This window comes from Trichechus manatus, unplaced genomic scaffold (assembly GCF_000243295.1).
Source record: "Trichechus manatus latirostris isolate Lorelei unplaced genomic scaffold, TriManLat1.0 scaffold00087, whole genome shotgun sequence".
NCBI classification, from domain to species: Eukaryota; Metazoa; Chordata; class Mammalia; order Sirenia; family Trichechidae; genus Trichechus; species Trichechus manatus.
The window spans coordinates 865,995-887,946 of NW_004444023.1; the positions used below are offsets into that span (position 1 = coordinate 865,995).

A 21,952-nucleotide genomic window follows, 5' to 3' on the forward strand; every position below is an offset into this window, starting at 1 on the left:
GAGCAGCTGGTGGATTGGGACTGCCAACCTTTTCGTTAGCAGCTGAGCTCTTAACCACTGCACCACCAGGGCTCCGGCACATGGTAAGCCCTCAGGAAATGGCAGATGCCTTATTAACAGACTCCAAATTGTAGAACCACAGCATCTTAGGGAGAACTGCAGGTGCAGACCTATAGATTCCTGGAGTCCCAGGCATGTGAGAAGAGTACAATCTTAGAATAATCTATGCCTGTTGTTGTCGTTACTTGCCGTAGAGTTGGCTCCAACTCATGGCAACCCCAGGTGTGCAGAGTAGAACTGCTCCATAGGGTTTTCAAGGCTGTGACCTCTTGGAAGCAGATCACCAGGCCCGTCTTCCAAGGCGCCTCCAGGGGGGTGGGGTTTGAACCACCAACCTTTCGGCTAGTAGTCAAGTGTTTAACCATTTGCACCACCCAGAGACTCCAACATAGGCCTAGAATCTTGGAATCACAGAGTCATAGAATCATAGCAATTTTAGAGCCAGAAAGGCCTCAGAGACGATCTGCACCAGTGATCCGCAAGCCTGTGGAGATGTTCACATAACAATAACAATAGCAGCAGCCGCAGCTGGACGTAACAACAACCTCCAACACGGTGCTTGTCATTTGCCAGGCACTTTTCTAAACACTATAATATATTAACTTGTTTAATCTTCACAATAATTCTATGAGGTAGGTACTATTATCACATTTTATAAACTGGGAAATGGAGGTACAGAGACGTTAAGTAACTTGCTCAAGGACACAAAGCAGTGAGTAGTAGAGGCAGGATCTGCTCCTAGGACGGAGTACATGCTCAGATTCCCAGGCTTTATCCTCAGAAATTCTTATTCAGTGGTTCTGGGCTGGAATCCAGGAATCTGCATTTTAAGCTACCTAGATGACTCAGATGCCAGCCAGGGCTGAGAACTACTAGTCTATCCCCGAGGTGGCAAACCCGTGACCCTCTGGCCACAACTAGGCCACAGCCATGCTTTCATTGGTCCACATAGTGTTTTGAAAATTGATCCAAGTTTTTAAAATCCATTTATTTAAAAGATTTCTGGTATATTTTGAAAAATTTGGAAGATGTGGTCACACTATGTCCATGTTCCCAAAAGGCAAGAATCAGCTGCAGCTGAGTGGCAGCTGCCCCCTTAAGGGATGGCAAACGCTCTCTAGAGGGCCTTGGTCCTCAATCCTTTATGTTCCCTTCCTGGATTCTCCAGGCATTCCAATTTATATTCCTTAGTTTGGTCCAGCGGACACACTGTACAGAAAGGGAAACTGAGGTGTAGAGAAGGGAAGGGGGCCCAGAATAACACAGTGAATCCAAAGCATAAACGGGAGTAGATCTGTCTCCTGACCCCAAAATCCAATAATAACAACAGCTAACATTTTTTGGAGAACTTTCTATGCACTAGACACACCTGCTAAGCGCTTTTCAAGCATCAGTGAACACTAACCACCACCCTTAAGTAGGTATCACAATGAATCCCACTTAACAGATGAAAAAAATGAGGTAATGAGAAATCAAGTCACTTGTTCAAGGTCACATAGGTAGCGAGTAAGTAGGACTCAACTCAACCTCGGGCTCCAGAGCCTTAGCTTTCAACCATTATCTTTCTCATTCTTTGGAACGTGTGGAGTAAAAGGCAGAGGATAAAGCCTGGTTCTATAATCTTTCTGCCCGACTATCTCAGAGTTCCTGTGGATTTGGGGTGGGAGTGGGAGGCTCAGGCACAGATGGTGCTGACCCCATTTTCCCTGAAACATTCACAAATTCTTGATGATGAACCCAGAGCCCTTGTGGCCATGGTCAAGGCAGAAGAGGCGATGCCCTGTACTCCCTGTAAACTGTGAGTAAGCTGGTAGGAAGGAGTTCAGGAGAGGCCCGGAGGGGCGTGAAGACCGAACAGAGCCGCTTCAGCACCGAGGACAGCAGCTGCGCTCCACTCCCTAAACCCGCAATCTTTTTCGGAGTACTCCTCCAGGGCTCTCCGCCCACCATTTCGCCACGAGCTTGGGGGAATTCAGACCCGTGGTCTTCTCCACTTCGGGGCAAAGACAGGATCCCAGAATTCCAGATCCCTTTTACCGAGACCGTCTCTCCTGTCTTTGCCTCTCGGCTGACGTTAGGAACACTTGCAAATAGCCTGCCCACCGGCCCGGGACTTCTCGCCCCTTGGCGACGAGTGCGCATGTGTGTGGCAGCGGGAAGGAGAGAGAAAACCGGGAGCGCGCGCAGCCAGCCCCGCGTTTCCCTCCCTCTTCATCTCCCACCGGTCAGGACCGAACTGCCAGGGGCCTTGCTGTGAGCCCACCTGCCCCGCGCGCACCGTCGTCATGGCAACTGGAGAGGCCCGGGAAGCGATTGGTCCCTTCCCTGCCACGCCCCTACGCCACCGCTTCCTGGTAACTGAGGCAACGGAAAGGCGCTGCCCTCAGCCTTCCTAGAGAGGGCTGTGTGGGAGAAGGACCCGCCCCCGGACCCGCTAACGGCCCTTTCTCCAAAATGGTGACTACCCTCTTACAGTAATTAACTAATGGGAGGGAGGAGGGAGCATGAGAGACCATTTCCAAACTCTTCTGGTTGTGGCTGGGCTGTCACTGAGGTCACTTCCGGTGAGAACAGGAAGTGGGAGGCAGGTTGCTCAGAGAGACAATGGGATGCGGTGGAGGGAAGATGAGAGTCTAGAGAATCTCAGGAAAGAGGGATAAGTGGGGGCTCGGCCAAATTTTCCCAGACCTTCACTCCCCTTCTGAATCAAGCCAACTCCAAGAGGCCTGGAGTCTTTTCTATTAGGGTTGACTTGCTAATAATAATAATAATAAAAACCGTTGCTGGTGACTTGATTCTGAATCAAAGCGACCCTATAGGACAGAGTAGAACTGCCCCTTATGGTCTCCAAGCCTGTAATCTTTACAGAAGCAGATGGCCACATTTTTCTCCCACACAGCAACTGGTACGTTCGATCGGCTGACCTTTCCTGTTAGAAGCTGAGCGCTTAACCATTGCACCACCAGGACTCCTAATAATAATAAACATTACCATATATTGACTGATAAACCTTTTATAGGCACTATCCCAATGAACTCCCATAGTAACCCAGTGATGGAGGATTTGATTCCTCCCAAACGTCACCAGCATTACAACAACGCAGTTTGCCCCAGCTGACCTGCTTGGCTCTGTCGGGGTTCATCGTGGTTTGGGGTTGAAGGATGTTGACCACTTCAGGCTTGGTCATTGCTTGTGGAATTTCTCGGACCTTCTCAGCAATAAAGCTGTGCACAGCATTCAAGGCCTCTGCTGTGCCCTGTACTAGGCACACCCGCTCTGTGGTTCCTGTTGAGCCAGGAAGAGAGAGGGCAGACACATCAGACAGGAATGGTGACATTCCTGAGAGACCCCCGACTCATGGCAACCCCATGTGTGTCAGAGTAGAACTGTGCCCCACAGGGTTTTCAACGGCTGACTTTTCCGGATGTAGACTGCCAGGCCTTTCTTCTGAGACAGGCCTCATTTAATGGAAGGGGATAACTGAGGCCCAGAGAGTGGACCTGACTGGCCCTAGTCCACATGGGGAGCCTGGGCAAGCTGGCATGGGCTCCTAAGCCATGACTGGCAGCTGGGAGAATGTTTTATAATCTGCACTTCATCACCCTCCCCTAAAACAACGCCAGGGTATGGAAGAACGATGCCCGCAGCAGCCCTGGGCAGGGGGAGACAGGGCTCAGCTGCCCCTTCCCAGTCTCTGCCGGCTGCTGGTTGCTTTGGCAACCATTCATTCACTGCCCGCCCTTCTAGGAGCGGTGAGCTCAGGCCTGCAATGGTTGCCACAGTAACTGGAACCCCCTAATCGGTCTGGCTGGCCGGGTCCTCAGCCCACCCCCAGGGGGATGAGGGACAAGGTCCTGTTGCCATGGCAACCCCTGAAAGCCTGCGCGAAGGCCTCTGGGCTTTTGGAGAGGATGGGGAAGAGCCGGGGGATGGGGGAGGTGGAAGAGAGGTCTGAGTGGCTGCCTGGACCCACCAGATGGAAGGCTGAGGGGTGGGGGAGGGCAGGGGTGTGGAAAGGGGAGAGTAAGCTGGGTCAAAGGGAATGAGTGGGGGATTGTGGACGGGGGGACCAGGAAGGAAGGGTGGGCTGGTGCCTTGGCTGGAGGAGATTCACCAGATATTGGCTGCGGTCCTGACTTGGGCATCTTTCTCATTCATGTGTGTGTGTGTGTTTGAGTGAGAGAGAGAGAGAGAGAGAGAGAGAAGAGGCGGGGGAGGAGAGAAGCTAACTCTGAGAGGTGTTGGGATGTCCGTGCATGGGAGAGAGACTCTGGGTAACACTGTCACCAGTGTATGTGCCTCCATGAGGCTGAGTGGGCAACGGGCTTGTGTGTGTGTGCGCGCGCGCACACACACACACACTTGGTGGGACCGATAGCTCATCTTTATCTGTGTTTGTGTATAGAAGAGAAAGAGCAGGAAAGGCTGAGTTCTAAACAAACTGCGTGACACAGTGATTCAAGTGAAGATGTTCCTGCGGGCCCTTGGGTGGGGGAAAGACCCTGGGTGTCACCACGATGATCCAAGTCGTTCATGCTATTTGTGGGACGGAGCTGAGTGTACGTGAGAGTCTGCGAGAAAGAAACAAAGAATCTCACTAAGCGGCACTGTGAGATGAACGCTCGCCACGTTGAGACTGTAGGATGGTGTGTGTCTGCATATGTGTGTGTGTCCATGTGTGTCAATGGGAGACAGGGACAGTCACTCCCTCTAGATGTTCATAAGACTACTCGGAGGAGTGGGATGTGGTATGTATATGTGTTAGTGTGTGCACAGGAGACAGACAGGCAGGACTCTATGACGGGGTGTGTGTGTATGTGTATGAGACACAGAGACAGAAAGACAGAGACGGAGAGAGACAGGACATGGGTGTGTGTGTGTTGTGAGTGTGAATGTGTGTATGTGTGAGAGACAGACAGTGGGTAGAGAGAGATACGACAGGGGTGTGTGTATCGTGAGTGTGTGTGTGTGAGAGAGACAGATATGTATATATATAGAGAGAGACAGGCCAGAAGTACGTGTGTTGTGAGTGTGAGTGTGTGTGTGAGAGAGACAGGGGAGGTGTGCGTGTGTGTAAAGAGAGAGACAGACAGACTTGGGTCAGTACGTAAGACTGGATGGCAGATGTGTTTGTGCATATGTGTGTCTGAGTATACGAACAACAGAGGGACAAATGAGACTCCACCATGACTGGTACGTGGGGGAACGTGAGTGCCTGGGTGAGCCTGGGCCATTTTTGCGTGTGGACTGAGTGTGTGTCTACTTGGGCTGGACCCAGTTAGCTCCCTGGGTCCGTGCGCCAGCCTCCAGTGCCTCCGGAGTGTCTGGGACACTGAGGGGTGAGCGTCCAGTGTCCTGAAAGCATCGCCTGTCATCTCCCAGCTTGGCATGCCGGTCTCGCCATGTGTCTGGGTGTCACTGTATCTGGGTCACTTGTGCGGTTGACATCCCCCACCTCCTTTGGGCCACTGTCCCTCCCTCTTACCCCCCCACCCCCGAACAATGGCTTGGTCTGAGCCAAGGGTGACTCAGCGTGCAGGCTGCCTCTGTCTGGGGTGTAAATAGGAAAGGGTGTGGGGCAGGGTAGGAACTGGGGGCGGGGTGGGGGAAGGGGGAGCCCCAGGGAGAGCCTAGCTGAAGTGGCCAGGTTCTCAGTCTCTGCTGAGCTCTTTTTCAGCTGAGGAAGTCTGTGATCACCACTCCCTCTTTGCAATTCTTAACCTGGGGGCCACAGGGACTTTGGGGGGACTCAGTTAAACCTTGAAAGAGTATCTAATAATAACAGCTGAGGCTTATATAACACCATATGCCAGGCACCCTTCTAAGTACTTTACATACATTAATCACTTACTGTATGAGGTAGGCAATATTATTATCCCTGATTTACTGCTAAGGACACTGAGGCACAGAAAGGGTAAGGAATTTGGCCAAGTTTGCTCAGTGGTGAAAAGCTCAGGGTTTTGAACCCAGGTGTCTGGCTTCAAAGTCTGTTGTTGTTAGTTGCGATCGATTCCAACTGATGGCGACCTCATGTGTCACAGAGTAGAGCTGCTCCGTAGGGTTTTCTTGGCTGTGCTCTTTATGGAAGCAGATTGCCAGGCCTTTCTTCCAAGGTACCCCTAGGTGGGTTCAAACTGCCAACCTTCAGGTTAGCAGTCGAGCACAAACTACTCTGCAAAATTATGGGTTGTGTGGAATGGTTAGCTTTATATGCGTGTGTGTGGGGGGAGGGATATGATAACTGTAGTTTTGGTTTTACATTTTTGATATTAAAAAACGAGTATGTGTGAATTTATTAAGTAGTCACTTAAGATTTTACACTTTGGTGCAAGCATGTTATAAATCAATACAAATTTTTTTTAAAAAGTGTGTGTGTTTGTGCTTTTCTTCTGGGGTAGGGACTATACCTTCAGACGGATGCTTCAAATCAGAAGCAGTTTTAAGATTCACTAGGGTGGTCTGAGGTCTCTGGCTGGTACAAATGGTTTGCACTTGATACTAACCTAAAGGTTGGCAGTTCAAACTTGCCAAGCGGCACCATGAAAGATAGGCCTGGCAATCTGCTTCCATAAAGATTACAGCCAAGAAAACCCTATGGAGCTTGCTTTCACTCTGTGACATATGGGGTTGCCATGAGTGGGAATTGATAGCAACGGGTTTGGTTCTTTGAGGGTGGTCTGGGCTGGTGTACAGGAATCTGCGTGGCCTTAGGCTGCCTCTTTCTGGGTCTTTGTGTATGACCTGCAAGGATTCAGTCTGGGGTTTTGGGGTTCCTGCACCAGGGAGGGGGCACCCTGTGTGTGTTCTGTAGTATCTCAGCCCCTTGCCTGGGGCTAAGGGCCAGGTTTTTGTTTCAGGTAGTAGACACACAAGTGCCGTGTGTGTGTGTGTGTGTGTGTGTGTGTGTGTGTGTGTGTGTGTGTGTGTGAACCTACCAGGCATGGAGGACCCTTTCAACTTCTCCATTGTCATTTCTCAACTGTTCTCTATGCTTGCTTGGTACACACTGCACAGTCCACCCTCTTAGCCTTTGAACATGCTAGCTCGTCTTCCTAGAGCACCCTTTCCTGCTCTTTCCCTAGCTCACTCTTACGTATCCTTCTGGGCCCTTCCTTCAGAAACCCTTCCCTGAGCCCCTAGGCTGGGTCAGGGGTCCTGCCTAGGCTCCCGCCGTCTTCTCGGCTTCCCCATCCCAGCCCTGCCACCTCAGCATCTTCACTGGTATCCGTCTCCCCCACGGGGCTGTGAGATCCATGAGGGCAAGGCTCGGGCTGTCTCAATCACCGCCGTGTCCCCAGCTCTGTCCAGCACACAGCTGGCTCTGAGGAAATGCTCAGAGAATATGTGCTAAATGAATGAATGAATGAAAAGACATCACCCCGGGGTGGAGGGAAACATGCTCTTTGCCTCGTGCAGTAGCATCTCTATTTCCTGTGCTCCCTGTCGCAGGGACAGGACTAGGATGTAGGTGCTGTGTCTTGCATCTCTAAGTCAGGAGACAGCCCAGGCTCTATGGTCCGGAAGCTCTGGGTCAGTAGCGGGCCTGGGGAAAATGCTGGCTCATGCTGTTTGTCTGAATAGTGTTTGTCCCACCCTTTGGGGTTCTCAGCTGCTCAGCCTGTGGGGTACGTTGAGTGGAGACAACACGGTCTCATGCCACAGAATGTGATCCACAGGCAAAGAACCAAGTGTCAGTGGATGAATGTCCCAAGCAGAGGTCTGATCTGTATCTTGTGGGCTAGAGGGGTGTGGGGGAAACCGGGCCAGGGTGGACGAGAAAGGGAGGGGTGTGCCTGGTTCCCTGGACTTTTCTCTAAACCTCTTGCCAAAGCTGCTTAGTGAAATGGGCAGCGGGGAGAGAGAGAGAGGTGTGTGTGTGTGTGTGCGTGTGTGTGTGTGTGTGTGTGTGTGTGTGTGTGTCCTGACTCTGGACTCCAGCTCTGCTGTTTGACCTAAAAAATCCTAGGGGATTAAGGATGAGCCAGCACTGGCGCTGAACCAGAGGTGCAACTCGGAGACCTTCACTGGATTCCTAGATGCCAAGGCTCAGGCACTGATCTTGGGAGGGAAATACTGAGGGGGATTAGAGAGAGTGGAGGGGCCATGAACAGTTTATGGGCAGTATGGTTAGGGAGTCCCTGGGTGGTGCAAATGGTTAAGTGCTCAGCTGCTAACCAAAAGGTTGGAGGTTCAAGTCCACCGAGAGGTGCCTTGGAAGAAAGGCCTGGTGATCTACTTCTGAAAAATCAGTCACTGAAAACCCTGTGGGGCACAGTTCGACTGTGACACACACGGGGTCACCATGAGTCAGAGTCAATTCCACAGCAACTGGTGTATAGCTAGGGGAGAGAGATGGAGCTGGAGGAGAGGCAGAAAATGGGCTGGGTTTGGATAAATCAAAAAAGGAGGAAGCTGAGACTTCAGAGAGAGATTCCTAAAGGGAGGCAGGGAGAGATGGGCAAGAGAAAGCAGAAAGAATGGAGAGGTAGCCCAACCGGAGAATGACTTCACTGAGGGGGCTCACTATATATGTGTTGAATGGATGACGGAACGAGAGAGGGAGTTCAGGGAGACAGAGGAAGAAAAGTGGGAGAGTGTGAGTGGTGGAGGGAATGGAAAAGAGGGGGAGAGAGATGGGAAGACAGGAAGGGAGGGAAGGAGGAGGAGAGGGAGAAAGAAAAGTAGTGACAGGCCGGCGGGGATGGGGAGACACAAACAGAACCAGAGACAGAGACAGGCAGAGAGAGAGAGAGAGAGAGAAGCGGGGAGAGAGGCAGGGAGACTGATGGGAACGGAGACTAAGGGAACGAGAGATGGGAAAGTCAGAAACGAAAGGAGGAACAGACGCATGAAGAAGGACAGAGAGGGCGAAATCAGTGACACTGAGATCTGCCAAGATAGGGTGAGAGAAACCCAAAGGGAAAGAATGAGGGGAAAGGAGCGGGGTGTGTATAACATGGATGGCTGCCCCTCAGCCCCAGGGACACCCTGACACCTGCCTCCCTCCTCCCAGCTCGTCCAACTGACCTGAGGGGGCAGGTGTGTGGGAAGGGGCACATCTGCCAGCACATCATGCAAATGAGCTCATGAATATGCAGCAGGCCCATTGTCTTGCCCTGCCCCCACCCCCATCTGCTCCGGCCTGGCCCGGCAGGCTGGGTGCAGCTCTGTCCCCCCAGGGGGAGGGGCACCCTCACCACCCTCACTGCCCCTAGGGGAGCCCTTCCCCCGCATCCAGGGCCCGGGTGGGAGGCAGGGGAGGCCTTAGGGCACAGCCCGGGCCAGCTCACCAGGGTAGAAGTCTTTGGACTTGGAGAGCTTGATGGTGGCTCCGGTTTCCTTTTGCAGCTGTACGATGGTCTGCCCGCCCTTGCCGATGATGGAGCCTGCCGCGTAGCTGGGGATCAGCACCTTCAGGAAGTATTCGCCTTCCTCTGCAGGGGCACACAGGGTGGGAGGGAGTCAGGCGGGGAGAGGGCTTCACCTTCGGAAGGTGCTGACCCTCCTCCTCCAGGGAGGCCGGGAGGGGTGGGCATTGGAAACCAGGATGACAGCCGCCAAAGGAACAAAGAGCACGGAAACAGCAGCGAGGAGAGTAACACACATCATGATCTTTAAAACCAAACAATAAAAACCAAACCAAACCCATTGCTGTTGAGTCGATTCCCAGTGATAGCGACCCTATAGGACAGAGTAGAACTGCCCGGTAGGGTTTCCAAGGCTGTAATCTTTACGGAAGCAGAATGTCACATCTTTTTCCCAAGGAGCTGCTGGTGGGTTCAAACCACCGAGTGCTTAACCACTGTGCCACCAGGGCTCCTTAAAACCAAACAATAGTTTAGCTTAACTGGTAAAAAAGGTCTGCCTTGAGCATTTTGCTATTTAAGAACTGTCTATATGGCATCAATTTAACAACAGCAACTCAAAAGATTAGACCGGAACCTTAGGGGGCAATGAGTTTATGTTAATGGGGGAGGAACAACTCAGAAAAGGAGGGTGAGAACGGTTGCACAACTCGAAGAATGTCATCAGTGTCGCTGAATTGTACATGGAGAAATGGTTGAACTGGTGTATGTTTTGCTGTGTATATTCTCAACAACAACAAAATAAAATATTTTTAAAAATTAAAAAAAAAAGATCTTCATTCATGCATTCATTCATTCAACAGACATTTACTAAGCACCTGCGACATCCCAGCACTCTTCTAGTGAGACAGCCATGACAGAGGTAGACAAAGGTCCCTGCTCCCTCGGGCAACTGAGGAAAATAAGGCCAAAAGAGTTTCCGTAATTCAGCCAAGAGCTTGCCCAGCTAGATTCTTCTAGAGCGGGGGAGACAGACAATCCATTTTATGACAGATGATGGTAAGTACTAAGAAACCAAAAAGAGGCAGAAAACAGGAATGGAAAGTGGAGAGTGGAGGGGGTGTTGTGTTGGATACGGTGAGCAGGAAAGTCCTCCCCAAGAAGACGGCGTTCTTTATTTATCAAACACGCCTTCTGCAGCTGTATGTTGGGTTGCTCAGAGCCCTCCTGTGGCTCCTGTCTCACTAGGTGTAAAAATCAAAGGACTCAACGTATCTGGCCCCGTCATCACCACCCGGTCTCCTCTCTGCCCTCATCTCCTCCCATTCCCCCACCTCCACCTTGCTCACTGTGCTCCAGACACACCGGCCTCTTCACTCTCCCTGGAACACCTGGCACAATCCTAACCCATAGAGAGGGAAGGGAATGGAACCACGTGGTTATGTGGAAGAAGAGCAAGTGCAAAGGCCCTAGGGTAGGATTGTGCCTGGTGCTCCAGAGAGAGTGAGGAGGCTGGTATGGCTGGAGCCAGACTCCCTGAAATGTGTCCTGGAAGAAGTAAAGCCAGAATGCCCCTTAGAAGCCAGGATGGTGAGATTTTGTCTCGCTTACTTTGGACACATCATCAGGAGGGATCAGTCCCTGGAGAAGGACATCATGCTTGATAGAGGGTCAAGGAAAAAGAGGAAGACCCTCAACAAGACGGACTGACACAGTGGCTGGAACAACGGGCTCAAACATTACTTACTATTGTGAGGATGGCGCAGGACTGGGTAATGTTTCATCCTGTTACACATAGGGTCGCTATGAGTTGGAACTGACTTGATGGCACCTAACAGCAACGTACCATACCTAATATGTGATAGACTCTATTTCCCGCCAAAAGAACGAACAAATTTGTCTTGGAAGAAGTACAACCAGAATGCTCCTTAGAAGCAAGGATGGCGAGACTTCCTCTCACATACTTTGGACATGTTATCAGGAGGGATCAGTCCCTGGAGAAGGACATCATGCTTGGTAAAGTAGAGGGTCGGCAAAAAAGAGGAAGACCCTCAATGAGATAGATGGACACAGTGGTTGCAACAATGGGCTCAAGCATAACAACGATTGTGAGCATGGGGCGTCACTGGCAGAGTTTTGTTCTGTTGTACGTAGGGTTGCTATGAGTTGGAACCCACTCGAGGGCCCCTAACAACAACTATTTCCTGTACTTTACAAATACCAGTTCTTTTAATCTTCACACTGATCTTATGAGAGAGGTCCTATTTTTAAAACCCATTCTATGAAAGAGGAAACAAAGGTGAAGAAATTGCTGAAGTTCACATAGCTACTAAGTAGCAGAGCGGAGATTTGAACCCAACACTGGGAGTCCCTGGGTGGTACAAATGGTTAACATGCTCGGCTGCTAACTGGAAGTTTGGAGGTTTGAGTCCACCCAGAGGCACCCTGAAAGAAAGGCCTGGCGATCTACTTCTGAAAGATCACCCACTGAAAACCCTATGGAGCACAGTTCTACTCTGACACATATGGGGTCACTGTAAGCTGGAGTCTACTAGATGGCAACTGGGTCTCAGGGAGACTGTCTCCAGAGTCTATCCTCTTAACCATTATGATATACTGTCTCCAGGCTATGCAGGAGGGAAGGAAATGGATGGAACCTTGTGGTTATGTGGAGGAAGAACACATGCAAAGGCCCTGGGGTAGGATTGTGCCTGGTGTTCCGGGGAGAGTGAGGAGCAGTGAGCAAGGGGGAGGGTGGGAAGAGATGAGGGCAGAGAGGGGACTAGGTGGTGGTGAGGAAGACAGGTGTGTTGACTCTTGTGGGTCATGGTGAGGTCTTTGATTTTTACGCCAAGTGAGACAGGAGCCACAGGACGGCTCTGAGCAAAGGAGGGATGGGATCTGATGTAGGTTTCAAAAGGATCCCTCTGACAACCAGAAGGGGAACAGACTGTGGGGGGAGAGGATGGAACCAGGGAACCTGGAGAAGAGGTGACTGCGGTGGTCCAGGTAGGAGGTGACGGCAGTACTAACTGGAGGATGCCCTGGAAGGCTGAGAAGAGCTGGACTCTGGGGATGCTCTGAACACTCAATCTTGACCAGGCACTGCACTGAGTGCTTTGCAAGCTCAGTCTTGTTGACTCATACAACCTCGCAGTGAGGCAGGTAGAATGATCTCCAGTGTTACAGAAGAGGAAACTGAGGCATAGAAGGGCACAGAGGAGTGAAGGCACCAGCCCAGGTTCACACCTCCAGACAATTGCTGGGCTGAGATTTGAACTCAATTGTGTTTCAGCCTTGGCCCTCCCTTGCTTATCACCCCCTACTGCTGGTGGCTAAACACCAACATGACCAAGGTTGGCATAGAAGACCTAGAGGCGGTGCCAAGGTGGGCTTGTGGGACTTTGGCCATTCTTTGTTATGGACCAATGATGTTTTCTTGGCTGTGTGTAGTACTCTGAGACTGCAGCCTCAAGCAAGTCCCTAACCTCTTCCTACCTTCTAACCAAGCTGTTGCCCCTAAGTCTTCCCAGGATAGTAATTCTGGAACCTTTGTGATTTGGCCCCATCCACCTTTCCAGCCTCCCTTTCTCATCTTCTAATTGTTCCCTGCTCCCTCCCACCCCAGGTCCTTTGCATATTCCCTTTGCCTGGAACTCCTCCCCCCAGCGAATTCTTCTCCTCCTTCAGGTCCCTGCTCTGAAGCTTTCCCTGAACCCTGAGCATGGGACGGGTCCCCTTGTCTTATGCCTTCAGAGCAATTCGTCACTGAGGTCTGCTGTGGATCATGTCAGCAGAGCTCACCTCTCTGTCCCAGGGACCCCACAGTGCCCAGCACATAGTTGGTCTGCAAACACACACACACACACACACACACACACACTGGAAGTAGGATGAGAGAAGCCAGGCCATTCTGCCTCCAAAGATTAAGGTCTTAAGCTCTTAAACTGTCCCCCAGTGGGTTTTCAACTTCTTTCTTTTAAGCAAAAAACCGGTTGCTGTGGAATCAATTCTGACCCATGGCAACCCCATGTGTGTCAGAGTAGAACTGTGCTCCATAGGGTTTTTAATGGCTGATTTTTCAGAAATAGGTCACCAGGCCTTTCTTCCGGGTGCCTCTGGGTGGGCTTGAACTTCCAACTTTTTGGCTAGCAGCTGAGCACATTAACCATTTGTATCACCCAGGAACTCCTTCTTGTAAGGAAAGTAAGTCTATTTTCAGCATCTAACACAAAAGCCGGAGACACAGAGCAGATTAAAGAGACTGCGCTAGTAAAAATGGAGGTGGGGTCAGGGGGCAGGGGACTGGGAGCCCCGTCCATCTCAGCCTGGTCCCTTAAGATTCAAGGTTCTGGGTTTCCTAGTGTGTTAAGATGGGAGTATGGGGGCGAGAGGCTGGATGTGGCATGGGAGGGGGTCTAGAATTAAGGGGTTTCCTGAGCCCAAGGCAATCCTCTTAAACTTGCCTAATAAGACCATTAAGCCTATTAGGTAATTAACCCCCCAGGGTGCCTTCCCATCAATCATCCAGCCCCCTCTTGATTTCACTTTCTTCCCTGGGCTCACACAGGTGCCCCTCTCACCCCATTCCTGCCCCTAAATCAATCACCAAGATTGGGGCCACGTCTGCATCTCTGGAAGATTCTGGAAGATTGGGAGGGAATTCTCAATAATCCTCAGGACTCCATCCTCTCCCCCCTCATCCGCTCTCCAGCCAGGGCCTCTTCCCCCGCTTCCCTCTTGAGGATAGAGGGTATTCATCAGCTCTGATGAAAACTAGGTTCCTGCCCCCATTTTCTGTACCACTCCCCACAGCCCCAGGTTTTGTCTGAGAATCTCAGTATCAGATGGCAGAAACAGCCCGAAACTGAGTGAATTTTGTCACTGATAGGCTGTGTGGCCTTGGGCAAGTCGCTTCACGTCTCTGGGCCTCAGTTTTCTCATCTGTAAAATAGGAGACATGATAAACCAAAAAAAAAAAAAAAATCCAAACCCATTGCCATCAAGTCAATTCTGACTCATGGCGACCTCATGTGTTACAGAGTAGAACTGCTCCTTAGAGTTTTCTTGGCAGTCATCTTTACTGCAGCAGATCGCCAGGCCTTTCTTCAGCGGTGCTGCTGGGTAGGTTTGCACTTGGCAGTCGAGGGCAAACCGTTTGTGCCACCCAGGGACCTTGGGGGACATAATAGCATTACCCCAAAGGGTTATTATGATTAATTAAATGGTTAAATGTAAAGTACTTAGAATGGTCCCAGCACATAGAGCACTGGCGAAATGTTACCTATCATCATCGTCATCATTATTATTATTATCACCTACCTCATGAACACAAGTGCTTATCACTGTGTCTGGCAGATGCCTAGTGCTCTATAAATGGGGAACAAATGTCTAAGGTTTGAGGTTTTGGTTGGGAGGTTAAGAGAAGGAGGGGAGACCCCACTTCCTTGTCACCCAGCCCCCTAAGGGGCTGCCCCAGGCATTTCCCTGCCTCTTAGAGGAGGAATACCTCCTCCCTGAGAGAAGTGAGACCGAGCCCCAATTCTCCTGCAACAGTGACTTTCTAACTCCCTTGTTCCTCATGCCACCTTCCTGAATTTTGCTCTTCTTTCATATCTCTGTACCATTATTTCCTCCCTCCCTTCCACAAATCCTTCCTGAGCACCCACTACTTAGGTGGGTTCCTGATCACTCACCTAAACCCTTCTTTTATGTACTGGGGATACAGCAGGGAATAAGACCAAAAAAAAAAACCAAACCAAAACCCACTGCCATTGAGTCGATTCTGACGCATAGCAACCCCACAGGGTTTCCGAGGCTGTGAATCTCTACAGAAGTAGACTGCCACATCGTTCTCCCGCAGAACTGCTGGTGGTTTCGAACCGCTGACGTTTCAGTTAATAGTGGATCACTTTAACCACTGTACCACCAGGGCTCCTGGGAACAAGACAGACGGGTCCATTTCCTTTAGGAACACTCACTGCTAAAGTTTAAGTGCACCTATTGAAAGAGAAACTTTTAAAAATCATCACTAATAATCAGAGTTTGAAAGGATGGTTGTTTCTTTTACTTCTGGAGTCCATTGATATAAATGGTCAATCTTAAAAAAAAAAGAGTTGTCCGTGGACCATCCCACCTAAAACCAGCAGTGGACGCTCAGAGGTCCTTGTATCAGACTAGCAGATACTCTGGCTTCTGGAGCCACTTCCTCAGGCGACTGAGACTTCCCACCTGTAGACGCTCAGAACTCTAAGTCTCAGGAGTCCTCGTTGAGGACATCAGGCTATGCTCCCTCCTGAATCTTCTGCACACCCTTCCTGTTTGGGGCATTTCCTACCTGTGACTCCCATCTCCCTCAGGAAGAAGCCAGAACCGTTATCTCCCAGGCTTCCTTGCAGCAAAGGGCAGACGTGACCTCGGCTGATCCGGGAGCCCCTAGACATTGACCGCTTTCTCACCCCATGTGAGTGACAACCAAGGCTCTGCCTGTGAGAAAGTTCTTCCTTCTACTGAAGCAGAATCTAGATGCACGAGTCACCTCCACTGCTCTAAACTTTCCCTTGGTGTCCAGGCACCTCCTCTGCCCAATGGCAGGGCCTGAAGACAACAAGTTCGTCTCTTCCGCTAGCCTTCTTCCCTCTTGCTGCAGTTTCAAGAAGTTTCACCTTGGGAGGGGGCCATCTTTCCTTTCTAGTCACTGTATGAGTCTCTGGCCTCCCCTTCCCTCTGGCCCCCCTCCCAGAAATGCTTCTGGACACTTTCAAAATCAACCAGTACTTCCCCCTCCACAAACAGCTTTTGCCCGCCCAAGAGATGTGAGGTGTTGGACTGGAGTGAGCATTTTTACTGTCAGAGAGTTGACCCTGTAAGGTGGCTTTGCTCTGGAGGTGGGAGGGCGTTCACGAGAAAGGTAGAGTTGAAAGGACGTATGTTGTAGAAGGTGTTGTTTTTGGTGTCAGTATGTCTAGGGGGAACCAAAGTTTGGGTGTTGTCGTCATGGTTGTGCGTTTGTTTGGGAGCTGTGCTGGCGTGTTCGATGGAGGGGGGTATGAGGCGGCAGGGTGTGATATTGATACTATCATCGGGAAGGTACGGTGATGTTGGCGAAAGGCGAGGGATGCTGGGGGTGTGGGCAGGTACGGGTGCTGCTGAGGAGGGGTAAGACGCCAGGCGTGTGATGTCTTTCCGTGAGTGATGGTGTTGCTTGTTTGTGTCCGAAATGTATTACAACTGGAGTGTTCTTCGGTAGGGATGTGAGACGCCAAAAGGTGTGACATCGTCCTTGAGTTGTGACACTATCTGTGTGTGAGAGAAAGGTGGTTGGGGTATGATTTCCTTGGGGTGATTCACCATTGAGCGGTGAAACAGGAATATGATATTGTTGATGGCAACAATAATAACAGTGATAATGCTGATGACTGTTGGTGTCGGTAACTGCCATCACGTTGGCCCCCGATTCATGGCAACCCCGCGCACAATGGAAGGAACCGCTGCCTGGCCCTGCGCCATCCCCATGGATCAGACCATTGTGATCTATAGGGTTTGCATTGACTGATTTTTGGAAGTAGATCACCAGGCCTGTCTTCCTAGTCGGTTTTAGTCTGGAAGCTTTGCTGAGATCTGGTCAGTATCACAGCATCACACAAACCTCCATGGACAGACGGGTGGTGGCTGCGCATGAGGGGCATTGGCTGGGAATTGAATCTGGGTCTCTCGCATGGAAGGCAAGAATTCTACCACTGAACCACCAATGTCCCCATAGAAATGGTACCCAAACCCACTGCTGTCGAGTCGATTCAGATAGTGATTGTTTACTGAGCACTGACTACCTGCCAGGTCTTATGCTATGTGCTTTACATACATGATTTCATTTCACCCACACAGCAACCCAGAGAGATAAATCTTATAGTCCCTGTTTTCCAGATGAGGAAACTGAGGCTCAGAGCAGTGAAATAACTTGCACGAGGGTCCCACACGAAGCACACCGCAGCATCACTGAGAAGGTTTCACTCTAGGGTTCTTAATCTGGCAAAACTGTCTTTGTGTTAAAGTGTGAGGGATGTTGGGGGCAAGACCTGGTTGGTGTAAGCTCTGGTTGGGGTGTGGGGTGTGTATGTATGCAGAGCGTGTTGTTTCTATAGTTTTGGGGGTAATAGAGGTGAGAAAACAGTCAAGAGTGTGGAGGCCACTGTAGCTGCAGCTTAGGAGTTATGATCTGTACTCGAGAGGACACTCTTTGAATTATTGTTCCACCAGATTAGGGCCATTTACTTCTCTGATGAGCTCCTGACTGGGAATTCTATTCAACCTCTTCACCCACGTCCTCCTGCCTTTAGTGCCTTGTCTTCTCCAAGTAGTGCCTGCCAGCCAGTCTCGGTGCCCAGAAATCAGTTTAAATAGCCCCCCTCGCCTCCGGGTCTCCCATCAGCCCCCAGGAACAAGCAAGAGAGGCTGGTTGGTGCCCTGGGCAAGAGCTCCACCTGCTCGATCAGCCACTACTTGCTATGTCCTTCACCCCTCTGAGTCTCAGTTTCCTCATCTAACAATGAGGTCTACTCTACCGTCGGAGCCCTGGTGGTCCAGTGGTTAAGCGTTTGCCTCCTAACCAAAAGGTTAGCAGTTTGAATCCACCAGCCGCTCCTTGGAAACCCTACAGGGCAGTTCTACTCGTGCTATGAGTAGGAACTGACTCGATGGCAATGGATTTGTTTGTTTAATTTTTAAAACTCTACTGTCTACTCACACAATGGAGCCAGCCTCCTTAGTTCAAATCCTAGCTCTGCCTCGCCTCTTATTAGCTGGCTGACCTTGGGCAAGTTACTTAACCTCTCTGCGCCTCAGTTTTTCATCTGTAATGGGCAAACATAATAGAGCTGTTGTAAGGATTAAATGATTGAGCCATGTCAAGCACTTTCCACAATACTCCCTGTAACAATGTATGTAGCACCATAAATGTTAGCTATTATTATAATTTATTATTATTGTTATTACACCATAGAGTGTTGGGAGAATTAAATGAAATGTTGCATGTAATGCATTAATAATATTGGTAGCTATTATTACTATTACAGAGCCCTGGTGGCACGGTGGTTAAGCACTTGGCTGCCAATCAAAAGGACAGCGGTATGAACCCACTAGCTACTCTTCGGAAGAAAGATGTGGCAGTCCGCTTCCGTAAAGATTACAGCCTTGGAAACCCTATGGGGCAGTTCTACTCTGTCCTATAGGGTCGCTATGAGTTGCAATCGACTCAACTGCAATGGGTTCAGTTTTTTTGGTTATTAGCACTATTATAGTTGTGGTTATTATTATTTCCCCATTTGGCAGATGGAGAAACTGAGGCTCAGGAAAGGGGTGGGGTTGATCCAGGGTCTCACAGCCATCAAGGTATATCGTTGGGAGGAGCCCCCAATTTTGAGGTCAATGTCCTGGACTCTTGCCCAGCCCTGCCACTAAGTGTTTCTGTAAATGGAAGCCTGCCCCTCGAATCTCTGGGCCTCAGTTTCCCCAGGGGGAAATAGGAGGAGGTGGGAGGAGGAGGCTGGAGGAGATGGTCCCTAAGGGCTTGTCCTAGTTTTCCCACTGCTGAGGGAGTCAGGACAGCGCAGTGGTTAAGTACATGAGCTCTGGAACAAGGTGGGCAGGGCTGGAGAAATCCTAGCTCCATTTATGAGTTGTGCAACCTTGGGCAAGCAGCTTCATCTGACTGAGCCTCAGTTTTCCGCATCTGTAAAATGCAGCTCCAACCACCTCCCTTCAGGCTTGCAGTGAGAAATTAACCCATATCTCATAGCCTGACTCCGAGGAGGATATTACCATCATCATTGCTAGCAGCAGCCGCAGCAGCTGTATCACTATTGTTACACTGTACAGCTCTGAGCAATCAGATTGTGAGCATTTCTATCCCTCTAAGAGAAGGATGGAAACGCTGGTGGCGTAGTGGTTAAGCCCTATGGCTGCTAACCAAAACGTCGGCAGTTCGAATCCACCAGGCGCTTGTTGGAAACTCTGTGGAACAGTTCTACTCTATCCTATAGGGTTGCTATGAGTCAGAATTGACTCAACGGCAGTGGGTTTGGTTTGGTTTTTGGAAGAGAAGGATGGAGTCCCTAGGTGGTGCAAACACACTTAGCTGCTAATCAAAAGGTAGGTGGTTTGAGTCCATCCCGAGGCACCTCGGAAAAAAGGCCTGGTGATCTACTTCCAAAAAATCACTCACTGAAAACCCAATGGAGCACAGTTTTACTCTGACACAATTGGAGTTGCCATGAGTCAGAACTGACTTAAGGGCAACTGGTTTGGTTTTTGCTTTACGACAAGGATGGGCAGCCTGGCTGGGCTCAGGGTCCTCCTGGGTCCCCAACCCTTCCCAGGCCTGAGAATGGCAGTGGGGCAGGAAGTGGAGAAGGAAGTCGGCTGGGGCTGGGACATATTCGTGTGTGTGTGCTGGATGGGGGTGGGGGAGCAGGAAGAAGGACAGGAAACTCCCTCCCACCCCTCCCCCAACTTCCCTTTCCTCCAATTTCTGCTGGACACCCTCACAGGCAGGAGGAACCAGGGGGTCCCCAACCTGGATGGGGGTTGGGATGGGAGGAAGAGACTTGGCTGTATTCAGCCAAGGGGAGGAGGCGGGAGGCCCCTAACCCCTCCATTCCAGCACCCAGTAGAGTGGGAGGGGCCCGCTCTTCCTGAGTCAGACCCATCTCTCTCCCATCCGGAGGAGGAAAAGGCCAGAGGAAGCAGAGATTTTAGCGAAGGTGACCGTGGGGAAGGGTTCTCATCTGCTCTGGGGTCACCCTCCTGTGAAGAAGCCCTGATTCCGCCAAGCCCTGATAGGCGGGTCACTGCCTCTTCCCTACGTCCCCCACCGCTATGGCACACGCCTCAAGGTCCGAGCTTGTCTATTCTCTGGTACACACACTTCCTCAGGTCACACACACGGTGATGACCCCTCTGTCTCTCACACACGCACAGCTTCATCCACATACCTTCTGTGGTGTTAGATGTTCAGCCATTACACATACACACACAATCACCTCCACGTCTTCTCTGCTCACGCTCAGTCGTTTCACACACAAACTTCTCGTGTTACATATATACACACTCTTGGGGCTCACAAACACAGAATCACCCCCACATATTCTTTGGTGTCACACAGCCATTTCACACACATACTCCTCCCCTTGTTTAGACACTCACGGGGGACACACACACGTCTTCCCTTTTTACACCCCTTGGCTGTCATTGGCATATGTCCCCTGCTCTACACATACACTACAGCCCTGTCACATTGGCGCCTGCCCCTCCCTTGCCTTGTTACACACGCTCATGCGTTTCACCCCCAGAGCCTCAGCATCTCCCCCGTCATACACCCACCTTTCCTGGGTGCACACACCCCCTCTGATGTCATCTTGCACACCTCCATGTGTCACACCCAGCCACAGCCTCTCTGGAGTCACACCCACACCATTTTCTTGTCACATCCCCTCTCCTGCTCCTCCTGGTCCCTCCCTGGCCCAGACATGCCTGGGTGTCACACACACTGACCTGCCTGCCCCTGTCCCACACAGCCTCTTGTGGCTCACACACAGACCCGGCCCATTCGGCGTCCCCCACACACCCCCTGACATGTCACACACCCCCTCTCGCTCATGTGTCACCACACTGTGCCACAGCCCCCACTTGGGTGACATGCACACACCTTCCCTTGTCACACATATTCCCTTTAGGGTCTGAAACATGGAGCCCAGCCCCTCTTATTCTTTTACACACACACACACACACACACACACACCCTCTTTCCCATCTATGATCCCCAATATCACAATCTAGGACTCACACGCGTGCACACACATACGAACACACACACACACACCTGTCCCAGGCACACTTTCTCCCACTTAGCTTTACACACCCACTCTCCTCTCTGTGTCACCCAACACACCCCCCCCCCCGGCCCATCCCCAAGCACAATCCCGCCCAAGGCCCACACATGCCTCCCTCCAGGACAAGACTGGCTCAGGACATCCCCGGGGAGGGAGGCCGGGAAGCTCCGGGTCCACAGGCTTCCTCTCCCCCTTCCCTCTCCTCCTCCCCCAGGGCACAAATTTGGGATCGTCTGCAGACGAAAGCCTGAGGACACCCCTGCCCCGGAAGGGTCACATCACACACCCCTCAAGGACACAGAGACACCCGCCCCAAGGGACCCACGCCCCCATCCTCTGTGCCCCCCCAAGGACACTCACCACCCCTTCCCTCCCCCAAGCCGCCTTCTCGAAGACAAAGCTCGCAGCCCCTGGTCGCGGCGAGAGGGGGAGGAGGTCCGACCCCCTCCTCAACCCCCTCCTCGGCCCCCAGCCTCGGCGAGGGGCGCCCAGCCCTTCCTCAGACCCTTGCACCTGCCGCTTGGCGTGGGGGGGGGGATGGAGGAGGCGAGGCCTCAGTCCCCCTCACCCCCCAAGTTACAGCCCCTTCTCACCTCCCGTGTTGCTGCGCTTGGTGCAGACCACCTCGGGGGGCGTTTCGAGGGGCCGTTTGCGGGAATCCAGGGCCTCGGGCTCCATGGGGGGGGCCTGGGGCGGCGGCTG

The 21,952-nt window shown here is 51.4% G+C and overlaps 1 protein-coding gene across 1 annotated transcript in view; it reads right to left on the minus strand.

Annotated features, from left to right (window-relative positions):
* The window catches only part of NOVA2 (NOVA alternative splicing regulator 2), a 28,635-nt gene extending 6,689 nt beyond the window's left edge, over positions 1-21,946 (minus strand). The window contains exons 1-3 of the mRNA XM_004381595.2: positions 21,844-21,946; positions 9,351-9,494; positions 3,179-3,345 (exon numbers count right to left, since the gene is read on the minus strand). Of these exons, the coding sequence (XP_004381652.1) occupies positions 3,179-3,345; positions 9,351-9,494; positions 21,844-21,928 (396 nt within the window). The 5' untranslated portion in view covers positions 21,929-21,946. The remainder of the gene's footprint in view (positions 1-3,178; positions 3,346-9,350; positions 9,495-21,843) is intronic.
* Positions 21,947-21,952: the final 6 nt, after the last annotated feature.